Source organism: Atractosteus spatula, chromosome 3 (assembly GCF_055471065.1).
Source record: "Atractosteus spatula isolate fAtrSpa1 chromosome 3, fAtrSpa1.hap1, whole genome shotgun sequence".
Taxonomy (NCBI): Eukaryota; Metazoa; Chordata; class Actinopteri; order Semionotiformes; family Lepisosteidae; genus Atractosteus; species Atractosteus spatula.
Genome location: NC_142708.1, coordinates 61,101,030 through 61,126,834, shown reverse-complemented (window position 1 = coordinate 61,126,834; position 25,805 = coordinate 61,101,030). Strand labels below are relative to the sequence as shown.

General features: G+C 36.1%; 1 protein-coding gene across 2 annotated transcripts in view; it reads right to left on the bottom strand.

The window, feature by feature from the left end:
- Positions 1 to 393: 393 nt before the first annotated feature.
- Positions 394 to 25,805, bottom strand: part of rai14 (retinoic acid induced 14) — a 67,116-nt gene continuing 41,704 nt past the window's right edge. Inside the window, exons 7-18 of one of the 2 annotated variants that reach the window (XM_088912136.1) lie at positions 21,565 to 21,635; positions 15,945 to 16,051; positions 13,227 to 13,414; positions 12,104 to 12,129; positions 11,024 to 11,110; positions 8,563 to 8,661; positions 8,033 to 8,146; positions 6,810 to 6,911; positions 4,621 to 6,243; positions 4,191 to 4,340; positions 3,468 to 3,533; positions 394 to 2,803 (exon numbers count right to left, since the gene is read on the bottom strand). In XM_088912136.1, coding sequence (XP_088768262.1) covers positions 2,726 to 2,803; positions 3,468 to 3,533; positions 4,191 to 4,340; positions 4,621 to 6,243; positions 6,810 to 6,911; positions 8,033 to 8,146; positions 8,563 to 8,661; positions 11,024 to 11,110; positions 12,104 to 12,129; positions 13,227 to 13,414; positions 15,945 to 16,051; positions 21,565 to 21,635 — 2,711 coding nt within the window. In that variant the 3' untranslated portion in view covers positions 394 to 2,725. The remainder of the gene's footprint in view (positions 2,804 to 3,467; positions 3,534 to 4,190; positions 4,341 to 4,620; positions 6,244 to 6,809; positions 6,912 to 8,032; positions 8,147 to 8,562; positions 8,662 to 11,023; positions 11,111 to 12,103; positions 12,130 to 13,226; positions 13,415 to 15,944; positions 16,052 to 21,564; positions 21,636 to 25,805) is intronic. The other variant, XM_088912137.1, reaches the window with a different exon arrangement.

Genomic DNA, 25,805 nt, shown 5'->3' with positions numbered 1-25,805 from the left:
GCTGCACTACATTTCTGTAACTCACTAACAATCCATTAGACTCCGTTACCTGAATAATTTATTTTTAATGTTATTTGTACCACACATTTTCTGTTTTAGCCAACACTTAAAATTATACCGGTCCTTAAAAATACTTCCTACAGTGACAGACTAAAAGAAGACGCTGATTTTTTTTGATGTGAGAAGACATGTGGATTCAAACATTTCTCAATTCTCAAAACATATTGGCAAAGTGCAATCAGTGGATTATGTCAGAATCAAAAGTGAAACACAAAAGGACATGCATTTGAGATTGTATCCAATCTAGATAACCTGAATGGCTTTCCCTCATTTAAGAAAGCTCCCAAAGAATACCCATATACAGTACATTCAATACCAAAGAAAAAAACAAAATCAAATTTACCAAATTTTATTTAGCAGAAAATCCTTGGCAGGTTAAGAAGGCATTGACAAAAATATCAGATTTTGTTTCTATTACAATACCATAAAAATAGGAAGTAGTAAAAAGACCAATCCCTTCTTTTGAAATACCAATACAATGTACTGTAGTTCTTGTACTTTATATAACCACGAAGTGAGAGAGCTATTTTGTCCATGGCAAACACTTGTAAACAAACTTAAAGCAGTGAGCACTTCTGCTGTCTTCAGAGGCAGCAGTCACATGACCAGTCATTTAAGCACCTGGGTCACACTAGAACATTCTGCGCTACATTTCAGAATGGAATGCATGCATAAATTTAAGGCAAAAAAGGTTTGCTATGCAAGGAAACCTTTCCTCTGTAAGCTTTATTAAGATGGCATTATTAATTCCAGACAGAGATACTCTGCTGAATGACTGCCTGTAGGAAAACTGATTTGGAAAATTTAAGCGTTCAGTTATGTGTACCTCCTATCAGAAGAAGCAGTCATATTTTATTGGGAAAAAAAAACACAGGAGCAAGTTTTGGCATTATAAAAAACAGTAAATACGTGCTGAAATGTTCAAAAATCTGCATGACGAAATTCCTGCTTCAAAACATACTGTATCAAATACATAGACTACTGTAATATTAACTAAAGCAAATGCCTTAAGTGCTATATATTTTTTTTTAAAAAGAAACCCCAGTGGCAGTTTACAAAAACAAATTCCTTACGCATTTAGCAATGCTGTTCCAGGATCATCAAATCTGAGGCCAATATGGTATCAATATGTCTTTCCATCATCCAATTTGACTGCAGGTATGCATGTAAACATATTATTATGTTCCTTAAATGAAACTTGAAATGGGGAAAAAAAGTGCAAAGATAATACACACTGGAAAAAAAAAACTATGGAGAAATACCATTTTCTTCTTCAACATATTTAGCACTTTTATCTAAATCATTAAATGTATCAAAAATAAAATTTTGGCTCTATAAACATGCAACATTGTCTGAATAAAGATCTTAATTCAGAGCTTTATGTTTGACAAGCAATGCTGTCATGATACATTTTAATGGTTTATTAAAAAAAACACGATCACCCAAATGTTCTCCTAGTAACAGAAAATATCAATAAAGAATATTTTTGTAGCTCGGATTTGGTGTCCTAAGCCAATTAATTAAAGAATGATGGTATGTGGACAAATACATACTGTTCATATATTGTAGGTATGAACAAAAATATCCAATAAATGAAAAACATCTCAGTGTAGTGCTGTAACAAGAATTCATACTGTATGCCTTGATCAAAATCTTAAGAAATTCTACAACAATTAAGTTGTACAATAAGGTCACCATTTTCTACAAAGAGTACAATATGCTTGTAGGTAGTTATTCAAGTACACGATAATAAATAGTTAATTCATCAGATTTTACACAAATATCAATGTCAAAATTCTGTTATTGCATGTTGTTTCAAAAGGCATTATAAAACATGATACACACTGAAGGTATCACAAATCAGAATATAAAAAATAACTTTCACAGCATGCTATTTTGTTCAAGGGGGCCAACAATGCTAGGTAGAGAATGGCACTAAAATATTACAAAAAAATTACAGACCTTTTGGTCTGAAAGTATCACTGTGGTAATTCCTTGTTAGCATTAAGAGAAGCAGAATAACTTTAGAACATGCTAATTTCCAGAAAATATTGCTTTCTTAAGAAAAATGTGGTTCATAGAGACAGGTCTTCATTTTAGCCTTAACCTTTTAATGTGCTTGTTTGCTTTTATGGAAGCCATTACAGCACTCTTGAAATGTCAAAAATAAATTACAATATTTTCTAATGAAAATATCTGTTAAATGATAAAAAGGATATTTGTACAGTTTACCAATTAATACTGCAAATTCCTATTACACAAAGAAAAGGTAATATTCTAATTAGATCTTAAAGGGCTTCCTCAGAAGAGCTTCATCTGTCAAATATTTTGGTATGTGTTATGAATCAGAACGTGGGCAAGAGATGTAGTTTTATTTTACCCTTTTACCTACTTGTATGTCAGAGAATGAATTGAAATTCATAGTAGTTTAGACTATTTAAGTCTAAGTAGTTTAGAATCTTAAATTTAGAGTTCTGTCTGTCTATAATACCCAGGTTTGTGTTTCTTACATGCACATCACAAATGTGCTGCACTTTATAGAGGACGGATTTAAAACCACACAGTGACGGTCTCGTTTGACTCAGAAACAGAAGATGTGCTTGTCTGTTGGATGGTCTCATGAGTCCCAGAGTCTAGTGTAACTCCTGGTTTGGTTTTAGCAGCCTCACTTTGTCTCTGCCGGCAGCTTGCACATCATTAATATCTGTTTCAGAGCCTTCTGGACGTCTTCATCCATCTGACCCTGTGAACAGACATGAAAAACAATCATAATTACAAAAAAGTAACCACCTTCAGCAGCATTTTTTTGTCGCATGAGCTTTCAATTCCATGTACTTGAATAACTAATAATGTCCGGCACATAAAATAAAGACTCCAGAGTTCTTTATTGGAATAGTTTTAGTTGGAATAGGAACTCAATGTCTTGATGAAGATGCCATGGATTTCATACAGCACAATACTAATTAAATCTCCTTACACACCAACCACTATAATCTATAATATAATAAAAAAATACTAATCGTTAATTTTTAATGGGCAGATGCAGTTATCCAATGCAACTTACAATTTTAACCATTTACAGTATATAGTAGGGGTTTTTACTGGAAAATCCTGAGTGAGGTGCCTTGCTCAAAGTTACAACAGCAGTGTCATACATTTAACCCTGACCACTGCACCACACTGTTGCTTGTATATCAGCATATGCACGTTTTAAAAGGCAGACTGGAACAAATCAAAAAGCAGGATAAGGACTGAATAACGTTTGGGGTGAGCTTAGCTTCTATAATACCTGAAGCTGACAGAACTTGACATTATTAAATGGCTATTCCTAGGCACAAGCACTGGCAGTAGAAGAAGAGAATGGATAATGCATCTCTGTGTAAATTAATGTAAAAATGAAGTCTAACCTGGACAGCATACAGAAGGTGCATCCTATAAACAGACACAATCTCCTGGTGTTGCTTTTTAGACTCCTGTAAATGAAAAGGAAAATAATTTAAATTTAACATGTTAAAAGGGGGGCAAACCCCCCATTCATCTATGCTATTAACAGATATGAGAGCCCACTTAAAAGAACAAAGACATTTAACATTTTACTGGTTACAGTAATTTCTATGCTTCTCAAAATAATCATTGAAAAAGAACATGGTTAACCTAAAAAGTAAATTGCACAGATCATGCACTGAGCCCTTGTTTTGATTTCCGACACTTTGATCTTACGAAAATAGTACAAGAGAGGTCTCTCAACACTGTTGCTCTGTTGCATCAAGAACAATGTTTTCCACAACTGTATGTAACAGTCTGCTCACTAATGCTACAAAGGAGAAAATGAAACATCTGAGGTAAACCTGATCTTCAGAACATTGTAATCGAGGGCTCTGCACCCAAGTTATCCTCTGGTTACCAATTCTCACTGTGGTCTGATGGATTAAACTTCAACAATTGCTTTACTTATTACTTATTTAGCAAAAGCTAAGGTAATTTCTAGGGATTTACTCATTGATCATTTTAAGCTTCTTGTAGCACCTAAAAGACTTTGGCTCTCCACAACCAGGGCTGCTGACACCAATATTAGTAGAAGATTCACATTATGGATAAAACAAACATCTTATAAATTTCAAATCACTTACAGCAAGCTGGAACTGCAGCTGCTTCACTTGTTGTTGAAGAGACTCCATCTGCTGGTTCTGTCTCTTTGGGGTTCCTGTTGTGTAGGACAGCTGGGAGAGACTGTTCAATGCATCCTTTAGTTTGCTGACTTCCTTAGTCAACTCCTCAATCTGTGCAAAACAGCAAGTCTTTCAATAATGCAAAATGAAAGTAGAGTACGTGTCTGTGGACCACTAGAATAGCATGATAAAGTATATTACAAGACTAGCAAAAGAACCGTTGGACTATTTAAGTCTACATATCTACAACAACAGACTTTGCTGCAAGACTGAATGACAGAGAAGACTAAGCATCTCACATCAGAGCATTCCAGTATGATCTTACTGCATTTCCTACATGGCTTAGCTCTAGGCAATAAAATATAAAATAACTATTAAAATAACTATTTACCTTTTTATCTTTGTCTTGTTCAAGGCTAGAGAGACACTCAACACGTTTCTTCAAATCATAAATTAGTTCTTGGGCCTCCCTACACCTGGTCCGCAGCTCATCACACTCTTCATCTTTAGATGCTACTATTCCCTGAATAGTCTGCTTTTCATTTCTGGCTTCCTTAACTTCTTGCCTTGCTTGGGAAACTTCTCTATTCAACACTTCCTGCTTCTTCAAGGCCTCCTGTAGGTCTAGCGTTAGCTGTTTTATCTCACTCTCAAGGGTATTCTTCAGCCCCTCATGTGTACTTCTGGGTACCAAGTCTTCCTGTAGACTGTTCTTCTCAGAGAGCTGCTTTTGTAATGCGTCAATCTGAAGTGTCTTCTGGGAAAGCTGCTCTTTTAGCTTGTCCATCTGGGCTTCTAACTCTTTGATGGCGTTTCCAAGAGAAGAAACTACTTGCGTATGGTCGCTGAGGCTCACAGAATGTTGCTTTTCACTTTCAGCCTCTTCCTTAAGTACTGTATTTTCTTTCAATGCTTCACGGTACTTGGCCTCTGTCTCTGCCAGACTGTCTTGCATCTTCTGTATTTTTTTAGTAAAATCCAACATTACGTTCTCGTGGTGCTCCTTTGTCACGTATTCTTCAAGCTTCTGTTCATTAAGCCCAGTTTCCTTCTCATAGGTGGCGAGTTTGTTTCGAGCAATGCTCAGCTCACTCTTTGCTTCACTGTATGAATGCGATAGCTCAAGCAGACGTCTCTGCAGCCCATCAATAGTCCGGCTCATTTCTGCTTTCATATCATCAAAATCTTTGGCAGCTGATTCCACAGGTACTGTACCTCTCAGGGCATCTTGTAACATTTTATTTTCTTCTTGTGCTTCTTTATATTTCTCAAGAAGCAGGGCCTTCTCTTGGTTTATGTTCTCTATGTGCATGCTATATGAATTTTTCATTTCTTCGCATTCTTCTGCCGATAACCTATTACCCATGGACTCCACATTGCTTTCCAACTGCTTTATCAAGTTGGCATCCCTTTCCTGCTCTTGCAAAGCTCTCGAAAGTTTGTCCTTCAGATATTTAATTTCACTTTCATACAGCTCTTTCAATTCTTGCATGTTGGGAACGGCTTTGTCTTCTTCAGAAACAACTGCTTCTGACTTCATTTCATCGCGAAGAGCTAACACTTCTTTCATCGCATCCTCGTATTTGCTCTGCGTCTCTTTTATTTTGTCCCTAAGTTCAGAGACATATTCAGACACTTCGTCTGGACTGTGCTGGAGAACATCTGCAGAGCCAGGTAACAGTTTGGCCTGTAGAGTTTTTTTCTCCAGCTCAGACTCACTAAGTTTAAACTGGAGGCGCTGCAAGGCCTCCCGAAGAACTTTAATCTCTTCTTCACTCTCCATTTGCACTGACTTCCCTGGATCTTCCTGTTCTACAGAAGTTGAGCTAGGACCTAAGGCAGGCTCTTCAGAAACAGTTTCTTCATCTTCTTTTGCTGGCATGTCATGGGCTTCCATAGACTGGTCAAAATCATCCTTAGTGGAGTGGTAGGAAGCATTCGAGTCAAAGCTATTGGGGCGAGAGCCTTCCTGTTCACCGTGTTGACCATCTTCCTCACTCTGATGGGTCGGCCTCTTGGAGAGCCAAACAGAAGAGATTTTAGAAGAACTTATTTTTTAAAGGACTGTTATGTCTTGAACATTAAAATGGTAATGAATACATAAAGAGATTTAAATGTAAATATAAATAAGCTTAAGTATTTTTTTTTATTTTACAGTAGCATTGTTTGCGGCATTTTTGAATGACACCTGAGCAGAAAATAATTTCAAACTTTAGAAAAATTTTGAGTCAGTTCTATGATTAACTGAATCAAGTATTCAACATTTTAATTGTGTGGACCTAATCTCTTAAACAACGACGAAAGTCCTGTAGGCAAAACACAGCCTTATTTTATACTTTTTTTAATAATACAGAGTGAACATCCAATCTCATTTGATAACATATGGTGCTATGCTGTGGACAAACCAGGACCAAAAAATAGATTGCCACCATTTGTATTTTCATTCCCTTAACAGAATCAAAGTTGCCGAAAAACTGTTGGCCTACAAAAGATCTTGTACACTTGTACATCTGTAAACACTTTACAAATCAAATTGCAATATTTATCCAAGCAAAACCTTGCAATTATTGATAAGCCTACCTTTAAAATGTTTTCCACCTGCTGATGTTCCAGTGAAAGAGAAGCAATCTTTGCTTGTAATACTGCTACTAGATTTCCTTCTTCATTTCCATTTAGTTCCGCCTATGTGAACAAGGAGAAGTAAAAACAGCTCTTGCTTATTACATAGGCAACTGTAAAGTTACTTTTTAACAATACAGAAAAGCCTCTCAGTGCTTTCAACCCAGATAGTTGCTAGTTTCTCTTTTTTCAATTTCCAATGCTGATGCAGATCTAAAAAATATGTTTAATTGTAATTATAATGTTTTTGCACCAGCAGACATTAAGAAATGTCTCTTTGTATTCTGTCTGTTGCTTACTTCTTGTCACCACTGAATATATTTTATTTAATAGCTATAAAATCATGCAAAAAAAACACTTCTTATGCTATATTATCTAAACGCTACTGTGAACTAAAAAGTGTTTCAGAGATTTAAAATTGCATAAACCCAGAACTTTGTGATGCAAAAGCAGGCACTGAAGTATCACATCCTTTAATCAATGACATTTCTGCTTCTGTATTGGCTAAACCTAAGTTTTTGTAGCATCGTCCATTGTTTTAACACTTTAAAAAGACCTCATATACTATATTTAAAACATATAAGTATTTGTGTGATTTTTTGGGTTTAACTGTCCATTAGTATTTTTCTTTCAGAGGACTACCGTTAAACACAGATTTAGTTATTTGGTAAAATACAAAATAATCACTGTTATAGGCTTACTGTATACAGCACAACAACAAAATATTTTCCTAATCATTAAAACCTGTACCGTATCTTTAAAAATGTCTCATAGATAAACTTACTGTATTATATGCTTTCTCTAATGTTTTCATAGCAATCACACCAAGCCTTAAGATTCTTTAAGAGAGTTTTTTTTACACTGAGATCAAAAAACACCTTGGGACAATATGTGATAGGTGTAAGAAACATTCGTACCCAGCAACAATTAGATATTTGATCTTACTCAGGGTGAGAGAGTTATTTTCAGTGATGGATAAACTGGAAAAAGAAACCAGTTTGTTCATTTGAAGGCAAATTACATTAAAAGCAGTTCAGTGTGCAATGCTGCTGGTATCTTCTTTCACTTCTCTTTGACTTATTAAGAAGCTTTCTATGGACAGAAGTCAAACATGTTTAAGCAAAATGCCCCTTTGTGTAATTTTGTTTAATGCTTAAACATTAATGCAAAAGAAAGGTACTTGCCTGGTTGTGGTTAAGAATTACATTCAAATCCTGAATAGTCTGTAACAGCATATTCCTCTCTTCCTGCAACTTCTCAATCTCTCCTTCAAGCACAGTGTTTTTCAGTTCACCTTGCTTCAATGATAAAATACTGTATAAATACAACTGTATAAAATAAATAGCCCAAACTCTGTGATTTAACAACGAATAACAGAAGAGTAGAATATCATGGGGTGTACTCCTTATTCTTTTCTGCTTGTATTACTTAAATCACAGCTTTTGCTTCATCATTACAAGTTTTACATACTAAAAGTAACAATTTATTCATTTTATTCAGGCAGACACTGAACTAACTTGCAGGCGATCAGTCATGATATCACACTATTTCAGGTGCTAAAGTACTTAGTTTGTTTATAGTATACTTACTGGCAAAACAGGAACTCCTGTCGTGTAACAGGCATTCTATTGAATTATAAAATTTGTTTGAAAAAACTATAAACATTTGTTTTAACCACAGAATTGAAAGCAGCTGGGTATGGAATTAAGATTACCTTAATGTGCAGTTCTGTGAATGAATCATCATTACTCAGGAAAGGGGTTTGGGATGGAGTCACAAAAGGTGGAGAAGAAAAATCACATGACTGGAAATTCTGTAAAGAAAGAAAATATTCATTACTATTGTGCTGCATTCATGATGTCCACAGCTTTCAATCCATCCATCTTAATCTCTGAATTGTACAATATTTAATGGTAAATATTCATCATAAGGCTGTGATAGGAATTGATTGGAGATAGACCAGCACTCTGGACATACTGTATATCTGGTCTGCATGATGGCAGTCTGCTTTGTTCCCTTTACTTATCTAGCTTTACAGACCAAAGGTCATGTCTATGCCACCAAAGTTCAAAGTTCAGGACCTGAAGAGTCTTGCCACAACAAACCTCATACATTCATTAACATACTGTAGAGCGTATTATTTAACACAGAGACCCGATCCTCAATGATGCTTAGCTCAAGGATAGTTCTATATTTCACTGAAGCAAGTTACAGTTACACCCATTTTCTGTATACAACTGGGAGTATACTGGGAGTTTACTGGCACAATAAGGGTGAAGTAACTTGTCCAAGGGTACAAAAACAATGTTGTACCTGGGATTGGAACCCACAGGTGAGTCCTACTACCCTACCTACTACTTCTACTATTCATTATTGTATAAACAATCAAAAGTGTAAAAAATAACTCAACTTTTTGGTGACACTAAAAGGCTGCTACAAAGCCACTGATGAACTGCACATTGTAGCAGTCTACCACTGCATTAAGCAGGAAACAATCAGAAATATGAGGCAGGGATGCACCGATATGGAATTTCTGGGCTGATAATGATTACCGATAATTAACTGCGTGTTGCGGCTGAGACAGATACCGATGATGTTGTGGCGACAACATCATACAGAGCCGGCAAGGCAACATCAGACAAGTCGCGGCGGCTGGGGAGAGTATAACGGGGTTCCAAATGCTCAAGTAGTTGACGGATCCTCGATCCTCCACAATCGAAAAGGGTTGGTCATCAAGTGCCATAAACCCCATGATTTTGTCTGTGATTGCTTTAGCCTTCAGACCGTCCTTGGCAAATTTTCTGCAATTTTCAAATGCCTGTTGGATAGGCGTCGCTGCACTTGCTACTGTTTTTGTTTTATTGCTAATGCTAGCTGCCTCGTATTCTTTAAATAAATCATTGGAATGACGAGTTTTCAAATGAGTAATTCGATTAGTGGTATTGATATTCTTTACTTTGTTTCCCCCTCGCTGTACTTCGGCTGCAATTCTGTTGTCCTCTGCTGAAAAAGTTCCACACCGCCGACATTTTCACTCTGCCGCAACTGTACTGTACCCAGTCTAGTGCGTCAGTGTGTGCATATAAAAAAACTAGTTGCACAAACAAAAATAGGGCACATTATCTGTTGTAATTATCAGCTGTAATTACAATATCGTAACGATAATAAGAATTAAATTTTCCTATTTATTGGAGAATAATATATCGGCCTCCGATAAATCGTGCACCCATAATATTAGACTTTAATTTTGCACAGCCTTAGAATAATCATGAATAATAATTATAATAATCATGAATCTTTAAAAAGCCTGGCAGTTTATTACTGCAATAGAGAAATTAAAAATAGCCTCAAATAATGGAAACCCCTTATTTGACAACAAAGATGCCAGATGCATTTGAGAACATTAGCAAGTCTGTGCCAAGTTAAAAAGTTCAAATACATTATTTTTACCACTTGTTAAGACCAAAGGTCAGCGATTTGCAAGCATTTACAGCTGAATTAATGATGGCATCAAGATGAGGTCTCTATCTGATGTATTGATAACACAAGTAGAACAACACCATTATGCAAAACCTAAAAGTCATTAGTGCACACACAGTATACGTCTGGGGAACAAGCCACGAATGAACAGGGCTCCCTGCTTTGATAATGAGGCTATAATATCTAAAGCACATGATTGTAAAAAAAAAATCAGACAGCATAAACGTGTAAACAACAGCTTGTACAAACCTTTTGATTTTAGCTCAATGTGTAAGTATATTACTGCTTTTAACCCTATTAGTGAGAAATTTCTAAGAATTCTAATGTACTATTTCCAAAAGGACAAACAAGTGCCTGTCCATGACTGTAAACACAATGCACTGTATACTGTTTTTACAAGACGCATCCTCCTCAGTGGGGTTAAAGATATTATACTACTACTACACTACTAGGATTCTTCATGTGATCAAGAAGTTTGTTAAACCAACACAATGCATAGAACTGTAACTGCAGTTGTTCTACAGAGTTCACTTACAGTATCTGAAGTAGTTTAGTAATATATTGATTTAAAATGGACATGAAAAGAACAGCCTGCAGCTCAAGGTGTATATCTTAGCGCTGTAGCCTCACAGGGATTAATTCCAGAAGGGGGTAGAACATCACACCAGCTTGAAAATACAGAGACATGCAATTACCTGCAGAGGACTAATAGGTGGAGGTGGAGCTTTTCGTTTTTTGGGAGTTGTGCCTCTTTCCTCATTTAACCTAGTGACTTGATCATGCTGAAATTTAGTGACGATAAAAAAAAAAAAATCCAGGAACGTTTAGTTTGGTTAGTACAAAGATGAAACTCAAGAACATTTTTTGCAATGATTTCAAAAGGTGTAATTTTAATTCCTTTTTTTAACATTCACAAGTTAGGGTAGAGAACATGCACTGCAAAGTGGAGGTGTAGTTAAGTATACAGTAAGCAGACTAACGGCAAAGTCAGAGCTAAGGAAGAAAGGATGCTTTAGAAAATGGTGAAATTCTTATGTGAAAACCAAAAACCGATACAGTGACTCACTGCATATATGGCATAGTTTTATCTATCTCAAAAACCTCTTCAATTGAGGTTAATTTAATCGTTTTATTTTAAACATGTTTCTATAAAAAAACAAATAGCCCCCTCTAGGACACTAAAGCATGCCTTAGCATTTTATTGGTCCTTGTGACAATTTAGTAAAAAACTTGGCTCCCACTACAATTAATTACTTAATTACTTAGACCTTTTTTTTGTCCATTGTTCATACTGATTTTTAACTGCAGCTCACAAGGCCCAGCACACCAGCACTGTTCAATAAACTGAAACAATATAACACTGATCATTTATTACTGAACAACATTTATTTATTAAAGAATAATGCTTTTGTCTGCCACTAAATCACAGATCATGCATCAATGCAAGTACATACGTACAGGTATTTTTGTTTACATAAAAATATCTTTGTGCAAATAATGGCAATTCAAACTGCCTCACATTCTTCTATCACTATTTATGGGAAACAAATTCCACTTGAGAGGTTCAAGTGGACAGCTGCTTCACTGTATGAATGCTGATTTTTTTTTCTTTTTTCTTTTCAGCATGGAATTAATCTCATACAGTGCATACTGTATGCGCTTAAAGATTTTCCAAAGGCTGCTGAGATATGAGCAGTCTTTTTAAAGAGGACAGTATACTTAGTTCAGTTACATAAAGAGGAGAAACTTAAAACACACATGAAAGAAAACAATACCTGAAGTTGCTTTGGTGTCTTCTTATCTGTTCCAAAAATAATAGGAGATTAAAAAAATCATAAGGTGACATAACAGGAAAGCTAGGAAAATTATGTTATTCTTTGTACAGATACAATGGTGTTATGGCATAACACTGATATGTAACTGTTACGATGCATTACAACGTTTTTATTTTAATGTATTAAAAAGCAGAATTATTAAGGATTCAAAACTCGTGTGTTAAAGAATGATTTACAGTACTTTCATGCTTAAATATAACTTTAATATAATACTTTTACAACACAAAAAATTGACTTACAGTAGGTAAAACTACAGTAGCTTTAAATGACCTTCAGCTGTGATCTCTGGATTGAGTAGTTTTTTGTAGTGGGACTGAATCATTCATTGAAATTAAATGACAAGATGTTTTCCTGAAGATAGACTACAGCAGCAATTCTAAACAAGTCAGCAGATGTCAGTGTTCCTCTAAAAATGTACTTAAGTTGCAGTAGGTCATTTTTGAGAGTTAAAATAATTCTTGCCACTAGGTGAAAGCAAATCACTCTTTATGGCTATTGATACTGCTTTATAAAACCAGGCTAAAAAAGTGGACAAAAGAATCTCTTTGCAGTCACAAATTATTTTTGTTAACATAGCATGATGATTTCCCTTTTCCTTACATAGCGTATGATGCAGGATTTCATATTCTTAAACATTTTTATTCTTCAAATGCAAGATGTAAAAGAGAAGGCAAGAGTGACCAAGAAAAAATACAAATCAGCAGTATCTGTGTATTTCAGAATTTTCAGGCATGTCTTGTTAATGTGCTTCCATATTTTATTTTGAAAAAGCATGTGAATATTTTCAATAAAATACAGTATATACTATTACATGTCACCAGATAAGAAGTTGTACTACAGTATGTTACACACAAACTGTATAAGGAATTAATTTGTGTGTGTATTTTATTGTTTCAATCAATACTGGAAAATCTGAAAAGCACCTCTAAAAGCTCAAGATCTGGCTTTGACACTGATGTTGAAAAAATCCTAAATACCTAAAAAACCAAAGGAATGAAAATATTTTTTTCATGGTAACATCATATAAAACCAAACACAAATGACAGGAATTCCAGGCACGTACCACAATCTGGGGATAATTTACTGAGGGCAGCCTGCAGCAGGTTAACAACCTCTGCGTTCCCAGACAGCTTCGCATAGTGCAGCACATCATGGCCGAGCGTGTCCACCAGCCTGAGGTCAACACCCTTCTGAATTAGGACCTCCACTGTGGGCAGACTGCTGCTCTCACTTGCTAGCATCACAGCTGTCCTGCACATTGGATGATCACAGAGAGGGTGAGATGTTATTCACAGTGACCTTTCATCTCAATAACGGTGTGCTTCCCACAGAACAATCCCAGCATAATTTCTCCATTTCCATGATTGCTGGTGGAAGGTCAGGACATTAACCTAGCAAAGTATGACTCTCAGAGAACTGGGAGAGACATTAAGATTACAGTTAAACCCTAATGAGGAACGTGTTGGACCTACAGCTGTTCTTCATTGTATTACTTGCTGAAAAGAAAAATATGGTAATTCACACAGACCTCCCATTTTAACTGGTTTAATCCATTACCTGGCAGCTGAGGTTAATTTGTCATAACCCTATTTAACAGTCAATTAGCATTGCCCCACAATTCAGTTCTCAAAAATCATTCATAATTACCAAGAGCTTTCTCCTCACAATTTAACAAAACCTTCCACAACCGTTCAAACTGGTGATTACTAAATAATCTACATCTAATGTAGAGATCATTTTAAAACCCAAATGTACTATTAATATAAAGTAAGAGATGTATTTCAAAATCTGGTCGAATCTGGTCACCCCCACTTAACAATACCGTACATAAAAAGCAGAACAATAAAAACCAAACTAAAAATTATAAAGCTGCCTCCGAAAACAAAGCAATAAAAAAGATAAAACAAAAAAGCTAAAATCTAAAAAAGGAGCTTTTCAGGACAGATTTAAAAACACCCCCCTTGTCTTTTTTTCAGACCTTAAGGGCATAAAAGCAAAAGGCAACAAGAATCAGCTGAGTGAAGATCACATGGAGGGACATAGGTACATATTAGCTACTGTATATATAGTGCCTTGCAAACACATTCGCACCATTTCTCATTAATGTCCCTTTTAAATTAAAATACAAATGAAAAACCATTTTAACTGAATAATTTTAATCAAAATTTGACTGCTCAAATTTAACACTTTTATGGATCAAAAAACTTGGATGTCAGTTAAATGTCAGCCAGCACTGTCATGTAGAGCTGTGAAAGCAACCTGGAGGACTTGAAACGAGACAAGAAGCCAGAGCAAGGACTCCAAGAAGGGAATAATCTTGGCGCTTGACCTAGTCAGTATTTTAGCTGCTGAATTCTGAGTAACGTGTGTACAGTAGTTCTACAAAGTATTGTATGAAGGGTATAATCAATCATTGACAAAAGGAACAGTTTACTACAATTTTTATTTTCGTTACTCAAATGTAATGTGGATAATAACGATAATGGACAGAGAAAAAGTATAGAATAGAATTCATACACTATGTACGGTGGTATTATATGTAATATTGTTTGGATGGACTGTTGAGAGTTATTGCTCCTGTGAAAACTTATTAAAAATGCTTTTTATTAAGTGGACAGTAGTACAATACATATGGAATTACACTGGTTTAAATGTTGTAATCAGTTTACAATTTTGGCTTTATATAGTCCAAAGATTAGGAAATAAGCAGAATAGTCTATAAAAACAAGAACAAAGAAAGAAAATTCCAATCCTCTCTAAGAATGATGATGAATAACTTATGAGGCAAATCTAGAAAGTTCAGATTACATTCTATGTGAAGAAACTTGCTTCGCTGTCATGTGTCTAAAATTGAATTGGAAGGGAGAAGGAATAACAAGCTAACTCATAACCCCCTAGTACAGACCAAGGGAGACATTTGATCCCTCCTATGAGGGTTTTTCTCTACATGAATTATACAGAGAAACAAATCCCAGATGATTTCTAAAGTGCTTTCATCTACATGGGCATTCTTTTCACACCACATTTGGAGTTCTCCACGATATGTAATATACTGTATGTTACAAATTATGGCTTCAGCCTACTGCCAGTCAATGTATCCCATCTGTTCACCAGGCATGACTTCAGCTACACTGTAACCTGATACCTGTGTCTTTACTTGAAAGGGTCATCAGGATAATTGTGTGGGTTCCAGAAGGAAAACTGGCTGTGCTGCTGGAACAGATCTGCAAGCCGTGGTCTTGTTCAAGGGACAAAACCCAAGCTTGTCCACCTTCTACCTACTTGAAAACCCGTTTAAAAACATAGATCACGGATGTTGTTGAACATGTCAAACATCACATAAACATAAAAGGTAATGAGTCAGTTCAAGAATGTTAAAATGCACATACGAAAGAAAAATATTTTATTTTGAATTCTCACAACTTGCAATATACTGAATATTTCATATTTAGTGGCAAAACCATTGTATCTGAAGTAACCAGTGTCTTAAGCATGATCAGATTTATAGGTGTCTCTGGAGAAGTATCTGGATAAATGCTGCTTAATTTAAAACAGTAAGACACAAAAGACTGGGGCAGCAGAGTGGAGCAGGTGGGAGTCCTGGAAGGTTGTGGGTTGACACAGATAAGACACTGCTGTTGTACCCTTGAGGAAGGTACTTCACCCAAATTAGTCCAGTAAACTAGCCCACCATATGGGCAAGTCTCTTCAGATAGGTCAGAATGATATACATATATACTGTATATGAAGGATGATTTCTCTATGAGGAATGCAATATTACCTTCCATTCTTGTCACATGTGTTGATATCAGCCCTGTGGTCTATCAGGCTCCTGCACACTTCAGTGTGAGCGTGTCTGGCAGACAGGAGGAGGGGTGTGCACCCATCCTGAGGGAAATCAAATAGTGAAAAAACTGAACATCACATAATTCATTTACAAACATGCATCTCAATTGAAGACAAAAATCCCCTCGCATTACTCAAGACACAGCCTGTTCCCATAAATGCTTACAAGCTCAAAACAAATGTCTGTAGTGAAAGTAATCAGGCCATAGACTGCAGAATTATATCCGCGTTAAAGGTCTTACTGGGTATATAAAAAAAATAAAAGGTTCTTGAGCAAAAGTGTTCATTTTTGTTTATAACCCCCTGGTTATATTTTCACATTCAGTGGCACGATTATGAAACTAGAAATATATTTTTCTGGCTCCAGTGAGTTTGTGCTCATTAACACCACTTTAAAAAATGCATTTAAGAGGTCATGACATTTTTTTTGCATAATTTAAAGCGCTTGAAGCTAAAACATATCATGTGCTTAAGAGGTCATAACATAAGTCATTTGCGCATGTCCCTTTAAGGTATTATACATGTGATTATAATGTCTTGTGTAGCAGTTCTGAAGGGATTATCAAGCCATTATGCTGCAACACTCAAATAAAGCAGTACTGTTTATTTTAGTAAAGGTATTTTTAGTTTCTGCTGACTGCCATGCCTTTTATTGCTTAGCTGGAACTGAATCATGTAAGAAATGGGAACCATGACTCCACAGCATTGCAGAGTAAGTGATTCCACAATGTAACAAGTCGCATTGTAATGAGGTGGCACTGTAAATAGTTACATTTTTATATTTGCTAGCTATGTTCAAGTCGAAGCCAGTTGTTGGAAAGCTTTTAAATAGCAATAATCTGGCATAAACATAAATGCCAGTGTTGTGCTTTCCTAGGAAAATAGTCATAAGAAGTTATTCTCCACCACAGAAAATACAAACATAAGTTGCCACCATGGCGTCTCTTTTCTAACACATGCTGTGTGTAAATCCCTTAATTCAACAAATTGCAACAATTTATAATGTTGGTGCTGTATGTGCCAGAGACTATTATTTAAAGTAATATGCTGTTTCTGGAGAATGTGTTTGTCTAGTGCCATTTCCAGGTTATTAGACAGAAAACATTTTCCATAGGTCAGACCAAATGTTTTCCAAGTACATTCCAGACACCCCATGCCCTGCTCTCAGATGCATATTTAACAACTTAAATGTGTGTAGAATTCAAGGTTTCCAAAGTACCAGCAGAGCTACAGTACTCTCGTTGCTAATGCCACTGCAGAAGGAGAAACGATGTGGGACATTTCAACACATGGCACCTGGATTAAGGCTTTATATACAGTACAGAATACATGTGTTGTGCCTCTAGGTGACTTTTAAGTATTACCTATTAAACATTTATGTATTTACTTGTAACAGGGTCCAAATAAAGAATTTATAAGTACTTACAGTACTCACCATTTTTTAGACTACTATACCCATTACATAGGGATACCTATCCCCACATGTACATGTATTAGGTGCTTGTTGGATGAATATAGAATTGGATTCTGAAATTCCGAAAAAAATAGAAACCTATATCAAGGACCAATAACCCCAAAATGGTCTGTACTAATATTAATCTATCTTTCACTTAAGAATTCTTCTTTTAGTGCCTAGCAACCCCCTCAGAGCAGTTTAGAAATATACTGTAAGTTACATTGCATTTTGTACTGCATTGAGACTGAGGATAGCTGTTTCTTACCAAAGGATTAATATTAACAAGTAGTCATTAAGTCATAAATAATACTAATTTCAGAAGGAGATGTGCAAGGCCTTTTCATTATTCAATTAACAATTGATTCACTACTGGGGAAAGTGTAGTTACAGTATCCTACACAGCCTTATTCAGTGAGTATAACATGGTTAGAGTACCTACTGTAACTGACAAAGTAGTAATAAATACCTAATAAACATTTCTTAAAAATACATATGCCGAACGTATATACTGTATTGCGATGACCCTTCAGAGAAATATACTTGTCTTTCTGATAAAGGATGGATAGATGTGCTATTTGCATGGTTATGGTATATTGAGTACAAATGTAACTTTAAAAATAATCTCAGTATCTCATTGCTTTTTCAAGTAACATGGAATAGTGTCCATCTATCCATTCATCTTCTAATTCCTTCATCTAGTTCAGGGCCGCAGGAAGCTGGAGCCTAGTCTGGCAAGCACACAGTGTAAAGATCTACAATACTAATCATTTGTAATCCTTGTGCATAAAGGCTCACTGTTACTAATAATTAACAAGGCCATCAAGACTCACGTGGCTCTCACACTGGAGTTACACAGCCAACATGTGCTCCTTATATTGCCAACAGATCGTTCAAATCATAATAAAGTGATCACTAATAAATGCAGAATGTAAAAAATATTGGTTCATTCAATTTTTGCATTTCATAGACACAAGACGTACTGCAAGGCTAAAGCCCTCACTGTACAGTTTGAAGAAACATTCCCAAATATAGCACACATTTCAACAGATAAAAATTGTGAATTATGGCTGTTGGCAAACTAGAATTACCCAAGTATTTGGACAAAGTTTTCATACCCTGTGGTGGAAAACACAGCATGGAAACATAACTATTTTTTCTCCTGTAAAACAATTTATAACACATTACATTATTTTTAATAACATTTTTGCAAATTTTTAATAATGTATATGCATATATTATCAAATGTCATGTCAAACACTGGCAGAGAGAACATTTCTTCTTTGAAACCAGGACTTCCAATGAATTCCAGATGTGCACTCTCCCACTGTCATGATTAACTGACAGAATTACTGGAATCACTGTCAAACGTGCAAGGGAACTATTCAAAACGCATCTGAAACCAAATGCAAAGGGAGTTAATAAAACTTGTTTTGTTGTAAAAGTTGACAGACTAATAGCTCGAAGATCTACATAATGGACTGTTTAAAAGCTCCTAAATTTAAACAGCAACACAACAACTTAATACCTGCCATTCAACCATTTTGAGAGAAATCTGCTGCCAGCTAAATTTTAAAGAATGTTTGGGAGAGAAAAAATAACATTTCGAGAACGTTTTCGACTAATCGGTAAGAATGGAACAGAAAATATCAGTTTTAAGTCAGAGATAATAACTGTGATGTTTAATTCATACTACTGAATCGTTACTGAATACCCTGTGAAGAGACATCAGGATGCTGTCAAACAGCCAAAACCAAAGGTATTTTGTTTTAACTAGTATTGAGATGCATAATACCTTGGCATAGAAATGGCACAGAAATGTATGCATTTTAATGTTCTGCATTCAAATGATTTTTTATGATACTGGTTTTGTTGTCTGCTCATCTTTATAGACCTCCTCCTTCTTTATATTGTTCCAGGATATTTCCAACATATATAAGGAACCACAGCTTTAAACCACTGAGCTCCCTGCCAACAATCCACTGTTCAGTTACAAGGAATGTTCTTTTTTAAATGCAATAATCTCTTTTTGAGCTTGGCTCCCTTAATCCTGCGGAGACCTACAGTGCTGTTACCATAAAACCCTCCGCAAGGCAGTACCTCTTCCACGGCTATGGGAAAGATGCCCCGCTTTAACAACCTCTCTCCTGCCAGGGCATAAAGAGGATTATCAGACCAGGCGGCACAGGCCTTCCTTGCCATCTGGACTGCAGCTCATTGGACAGGGAACCTGCCAATGACAGAGCTATGACCTGACGCACATCTCTCTGCTGAAGGAAATGCCAATAGGAAGAGCCCGGAATTAAATGCTCAAAGGCTTACATGTATGGTATATACTGTTGCAGAACTACTACAAAGCACAGCAAAGCAAAAAATACATATACAATAGCTAATAGAATATACAGTAGCTTTACATACAGTACAGTTGATGACTATTTTAGCTTTTAAAACTGGATACTTAAAACCTTGAGGTCCAAGGTATCCCCAGGGCCTTGTCCTGTGCCACTTAAAAAATACCTCCTGAAAGGCCACAAATACTTTTGTCTTGCTACAAAAATCCATGACTGGAAAGACAAGAAAAGTAAATTGGGTTTAGACTATGATTATTCTACACAGATTGGCCCTTCTGATATAGCATTTTTGCCTTGTTTATATACAACTTGTGCTTTGTTGCATATGATATGGGAAATGTTCGGTCTGATTTTAATTTATTACCAAAGCAGCATCGCATGGTATTTCACTTGTTCTCCAAGGTAACAGTAAAGTGCACTGACATTAGAACAAAATGGTTCCCCAGATAATAAATGATGGTTTTAAAAGGACTGCATGGACAGATTGTGATGAACTTCAGTACTACTTTAAAGACTAAATTAATTAAATGAACTGATACAGACATGCATTGCAAGCAAGAGAACAACACTGCCCTTATGAGGTAACTGATCCTTTAAGGACACCAAACGCACTATACACATGCTATGACTTTAAGAGAGTGATACAGTATATGCAGACAGAACAGCAATTCATTTAATCGTCTGCTAGAAATAGGTTTAAACATCACAACAATCAATACATTGTTGGCAATGAGTACAGCCTATAGCCTCTCCAAAGCTGACGCTTACAAATAATGGTTCTGAAGGAAAAAGAAATGGCTTTAAGTCAAATGACTTTCACAGCAGTTTTGTCCTTTTAATAAATGGCATGAATGTTCAACTATTTTAATCCATCACAGTTTTCCACGTAATAACTTTTTAAAGGGTGATCGATTAGTAATAAGAATTCCAGCTTTACGAATTATGCTACAGTACAGTATATGCTCAACTATGATGACATCACTTATCAGGATTAAGCAAGAAAGGGTGTTTTGTCAATGACATTTTCCTTCAGTTCATAGATTATATTTCTTGCATTCAAGAACTAATACATTTATCATGAGGGATTCAAGACAAAAACAGTTGACATAAACAACACTTCAACGATATATTCTATCAATACAAAAGCATGAAAGGGTGTTTTGTCAATGACATTTTCCTTCAGTTCATAGATTATATTTCTTGCATTCAAGAACTAATACATTGGTCATGAGGGATTCAAGACAAAAACAGCTGACATAAACAACACTTCAGCGATATATTCTATCAATACAAAAGCATGTGAAACATAGCCTATCACTTTAAGAGATGCAAGATTCAAAGCTGAATAACAAGACTGAGAAAGCAGGCATGTTTAACATTGCAGAACACAAGCCCAAGCAAACCACAGACATAATTAGAAAATGCATAAACTTTGTGTCAGCTTAATTTGAAATGTAGCATATTTTTAAGAAGTTTTAATTGCATGTAGTTTTAGATCAACAAAAAGAACATATAATCACTATCTTAAAGGATAAGAAATTAACAAGAGCAGCTATGCAACTCATACTTGTGCTACTACCTAGCAAACAGGACAGGCCTAATGCTCACCTCTTGTTTGCAATCGTTATTATGATTAACAGTTAAGAATTTCTTTTGACGCACATTAGCAAAACCTGCCTGCACATGATCTTGTGATATTTAAGTTCCTACAATGTAACTACACTTAATACATCCAATAAAATTATACATACCACATCTTTGATGTTTACAGGACACTTGTGCTCACACAGCAGTTGGACAATTGGTACACTTCCAATCGCAGCTGAAAAAGAATATTCCTTATTTTAGTGAATTTAAGTGGAACAAAGAAAAATAGACAATACAGTATATAGCAGTCACATTTTTAGATTTATTTATCATTCCATTTAGAATATTGTCACAGGTTAACATTCCAGTTATGATATTTTGTTTGCAACATCTGGTGCTGCTACTCACGACACATAGCAGTCTGTGACACAGCCCTGCTGCGGAAAGCTGTGCCAATGCCTTTATTTGTATCTCTTTATGGGGGCAGCAATTTCTGGCGAAAATTAACGAAAAGCAGAACTTTTATGGGTATGCTTTTTTACCAAACCTTATTATTTCTAATTCTGCTCCCTGCAGTAGAGTTCAGCCATCCCAGAGGAAAGACTGTGTACTGTATAATGAAATACACATGCACCCTGTTTAAGATCAATGATGAATCTATTTTAATTCTCAAACCCATGATCCTGAAAACAACACAGGCCAAGTAGACTATTTCCAATCCAACAGCACACACAAGAGAGTTACAGACGTTCTCCTATTCCTATGTGTCTTTTGGTCCACAGCCCTAAAGGTAGTAATTATTTTGGATAAAGGGAAAACAACATGCTTGTCTAAGGTAACTAAAATACATTTTACAAGGCAAGTACTTTTTGCAAAGACCGTTGGATTTTCTAGTACATCTGCAAGATACACAAGGTGTGCAACTAGTATTAATTTCCTTAAAAACAAAGATCTCAAGGTAAAACATTACAACGTTATACAGATATATACAGGGCGGTGGGGTGGCTCTGTGGCTAAGGATCTGCGCCTGTGGCTGGAAGGTTGCCGGTTTGTATCCCGCGGCAGGCAGAGGAATCCTACTCCGTTGGGCCCCTGAGCAAGGCCCTTAACCCCAACTGCTCCAGGGGCGCCACATAAATGGCTGACCCTGTACTCTGACCGCAAGCTTCTCTCCATCTGTGTGTCTCATGGAGAGCAAGTTGGGGTATGCAAAAAAAAGACAAATTCCTAAAATCTGAAATTGTATATGGCTAATAAAGCGATCTTAGATATCCACTTATTTTCTTTTTTTCCCATTCATAACTTACACAGGGAGATATACATTTAGAAGAACAACAACAACAGAAAAGACACTTGCATACATCAAGGAACAGTGTAAATTTTGTTTAATTTTATTTAATACCCCTACAGCAGAAGACATTGAAAACCTTTTTTCAGAGTAAACAGTACATTACCGATGCCCTCCAGGCTTACTGTTGGGAAAACACCATAACAGGGAACTGAGATTCTGTCTTTGGAATGTGCCACTCATTATAGCTCAGAATTTAAAATCGCTTTACTCCAAAAGTGCGTTTTCTTTCACACATCGTGCAAACTGCCAGATAAAAGAAGCGTGGAACCTGGAAGTCACAATGCATCTTCCTGAACTTCATAAAGTCCTTTGATGTGTATAGGGGAGGAGGGGGGGTCATTAAGGAAGGACAATTAGTTTTTCGCTAGATAGGATTGGAGAGCAATTTTGTCATAAACACCTGGAGAGCTCTGAGTCACACTATTGTGGAACTAAAACTTGCTTGTTGTTGCTCACCCCAATTTTGCAATACCTTACTTGACCAATGTTTCCATTTTGACACTAAGGTGCATCATCAACAGTTCTGTCTCTGGCCAGATGTGAAGCATCTACTCATCCCCTTTAAATCCACAGATGCCAATAATTTCCTTCCTTTGGAGCCCAAACTCAATTTTTTACAAGACTTGACTGACCTGCAAACTAATGATGACGTGATGAAGTTACCAGAAGAGAAAAGCACTCGGCTTGCATTTTCAAAGGAATCAAAATGAACGTTCAGATTAATGCCACCTAAACTATACAAAACTTCACTCAAGCAGGTCCTTTATTTGAATAGGTAAGATAATCTAGATCACACTCTCCTTTGCAATAACTTGCAAAGAATTCTCTTTTGTCCTGGTCAAAAGCTTTTGTGGTGCTTCGGTTGTCTGCAAAATCTGAAATGGGAATGATGGGGAACTTTTGCTTTCCAGGTGATAATGATGTGACCAAAGATAGGAAATCCTAAAGAAAACAAGGACATGTAGAAAGGGAAGTAAGATGCATTAGGGCACACCAAGTCTTAAAACTACTGTTATGGTCAAAAGCCTCCCATGTAACTAACCTACTGTAACTAAAGAATCATTCAATGTATTCACACTCTTTTCAAGAATCAGCAAATTCCTGCCTTGAATGAGTCAATTTCTTTTTTACATAACTTCATATTTTCTGTGTTTGCTTTTTAATATACTGTTTGGAAGTTTTTTTTTTTGCTCTGTCCCAAAAAAATATTCTCCTTAAAGCAACAATGTCACATCTAGAGAAGTAAAACATCTGTCTTCTAGTTCTAGTGGACAGCCTTTCCACTATTTTTCTTCCATAAACTATTTTCGAAATCATAAGTTACAAAATTTCAAACCATCACAAGCCCCATCTAAAATTAAAAGGAATAATGTGCTTATTCAGTAAAAAACAGCAACATGTAATCAAAATAAAAATTATTTGACTGTAACATTTCATTTAAATTTTGTGTATTTTTTTCCTATAATTATGTCTTTTAGGAGTTCAGTACTAAGGCTTTGCTCCAGCTGGCTGGAACTTTGATCCTTCTAATAAGACAAAACTGGTTTATTTGGGATTCACTAGGCTTCTTGGCACTCGGGAGTAAGTACAGCCACCCTGACATCCTAATCTATCGTCGCAGTTAGAGAGTCTGGATTTTGACATTTAGATACAATCATGCTTGAACGTTTGTGAACCCATTGCATAATTTGAGATTTTTTGTTTTTTTTTAACCACACAATGCATATTTAAATCATAATTTAAATAAAGTATAATTATTCACCAATTTGAGTGTTTTGAAAGAAAATGTCCATGCAGAAAAATAATACACACAGTATACAGAAATCGCGGAGGTATAAAAATAAGTGACAAGCCTGAAGAGGTCTGGAAGTCTGTTCTCTGGACAGATGAGTCCATAATTGAACTATATGAGCACAACAAGAGGGTCCATGTTTGGCGAAGAGCCAACACAGCCTACCACCAACAAAACCTTATCCCTATTGTCAAGCATGGTGTTGGGAGTGTCCTTGTATGGGACTGTTTTTCTTACTCTGGCTCTGGGCAATTTGACATCATTGAGGGAATCATGAATTCTGAGAAATATCAAGGAATTCTTGAGAAGAATGTCTGGCTTTCAGTTCGAAAACTCAAGCTGGGCACAAAGTGGATGTTTCAATCAGACAAAGATCCTAAACATTCAAGTATGTCCACTGAGGAATGGCTTAGGAAGAAGAGGTTCCGTGTCCTGGAATGGCCAAGCCAAAGCCCTGACCTGAATCCTATTGAAATGCTGTGGCAGGACCTGAAGAGGGCTGTTCATGCAAGAGATCCTTCAAACTTCACAGAGCTGGCGGAGTTTTGTAAAGAGGAGTGGGGAAAACAAATCCCTCCAGCAAGATGTCAGAGACTGATAATTGGTTATAGGGGGCGACTGTGTGAAGTTATTGCTACTAAAGGAGGTGCCACAAGTTACTGACTGAAATTTACTCATTTACTTTTGCACACAAGAATATCTGGTGATTTGTTAAATATCACAGTCTAATAATTTATGAGTTCAAATCCCTTTTTATGTGTGGGAAGTCTTTATTTAGGATATTCATTCTATATATTCATTAAGAGTTCAGGTTCATATAATATCTCTATAATATCTAAAATAATGACCACCTTGTGAAAAAGAAGCAAATAAAGTCATATAACTGAAAGATTTACTGATCAGATTCAGTGTTCTACTGCAAATTATAAATATTATACCACAATGTTAACAGAGCAAAGTCATATCATAATCATAATTAAAAATTAAAATAAAAAAACACACTCCTAGAGAGTGCTATGAGGTTCTGGCACAATGTCTGCCCATTCCACTAGTCAGCGTAAGAACATAACTACGTAACAAATGAAATGAGATCATTCGGCCAATAGTGTCCGATAGTTTGATCCACCACTCTCAAACACAAAGAAACCAGGGTATCAGCTTCAATGTGGCTGGGCAGCTTGTTCTATACTCTCACAACCCTAGAAGTGTTTCCTGTTGAGGGTTTTAAATACACTTCCATGCAGTTTCTGCTTGTACTCCCT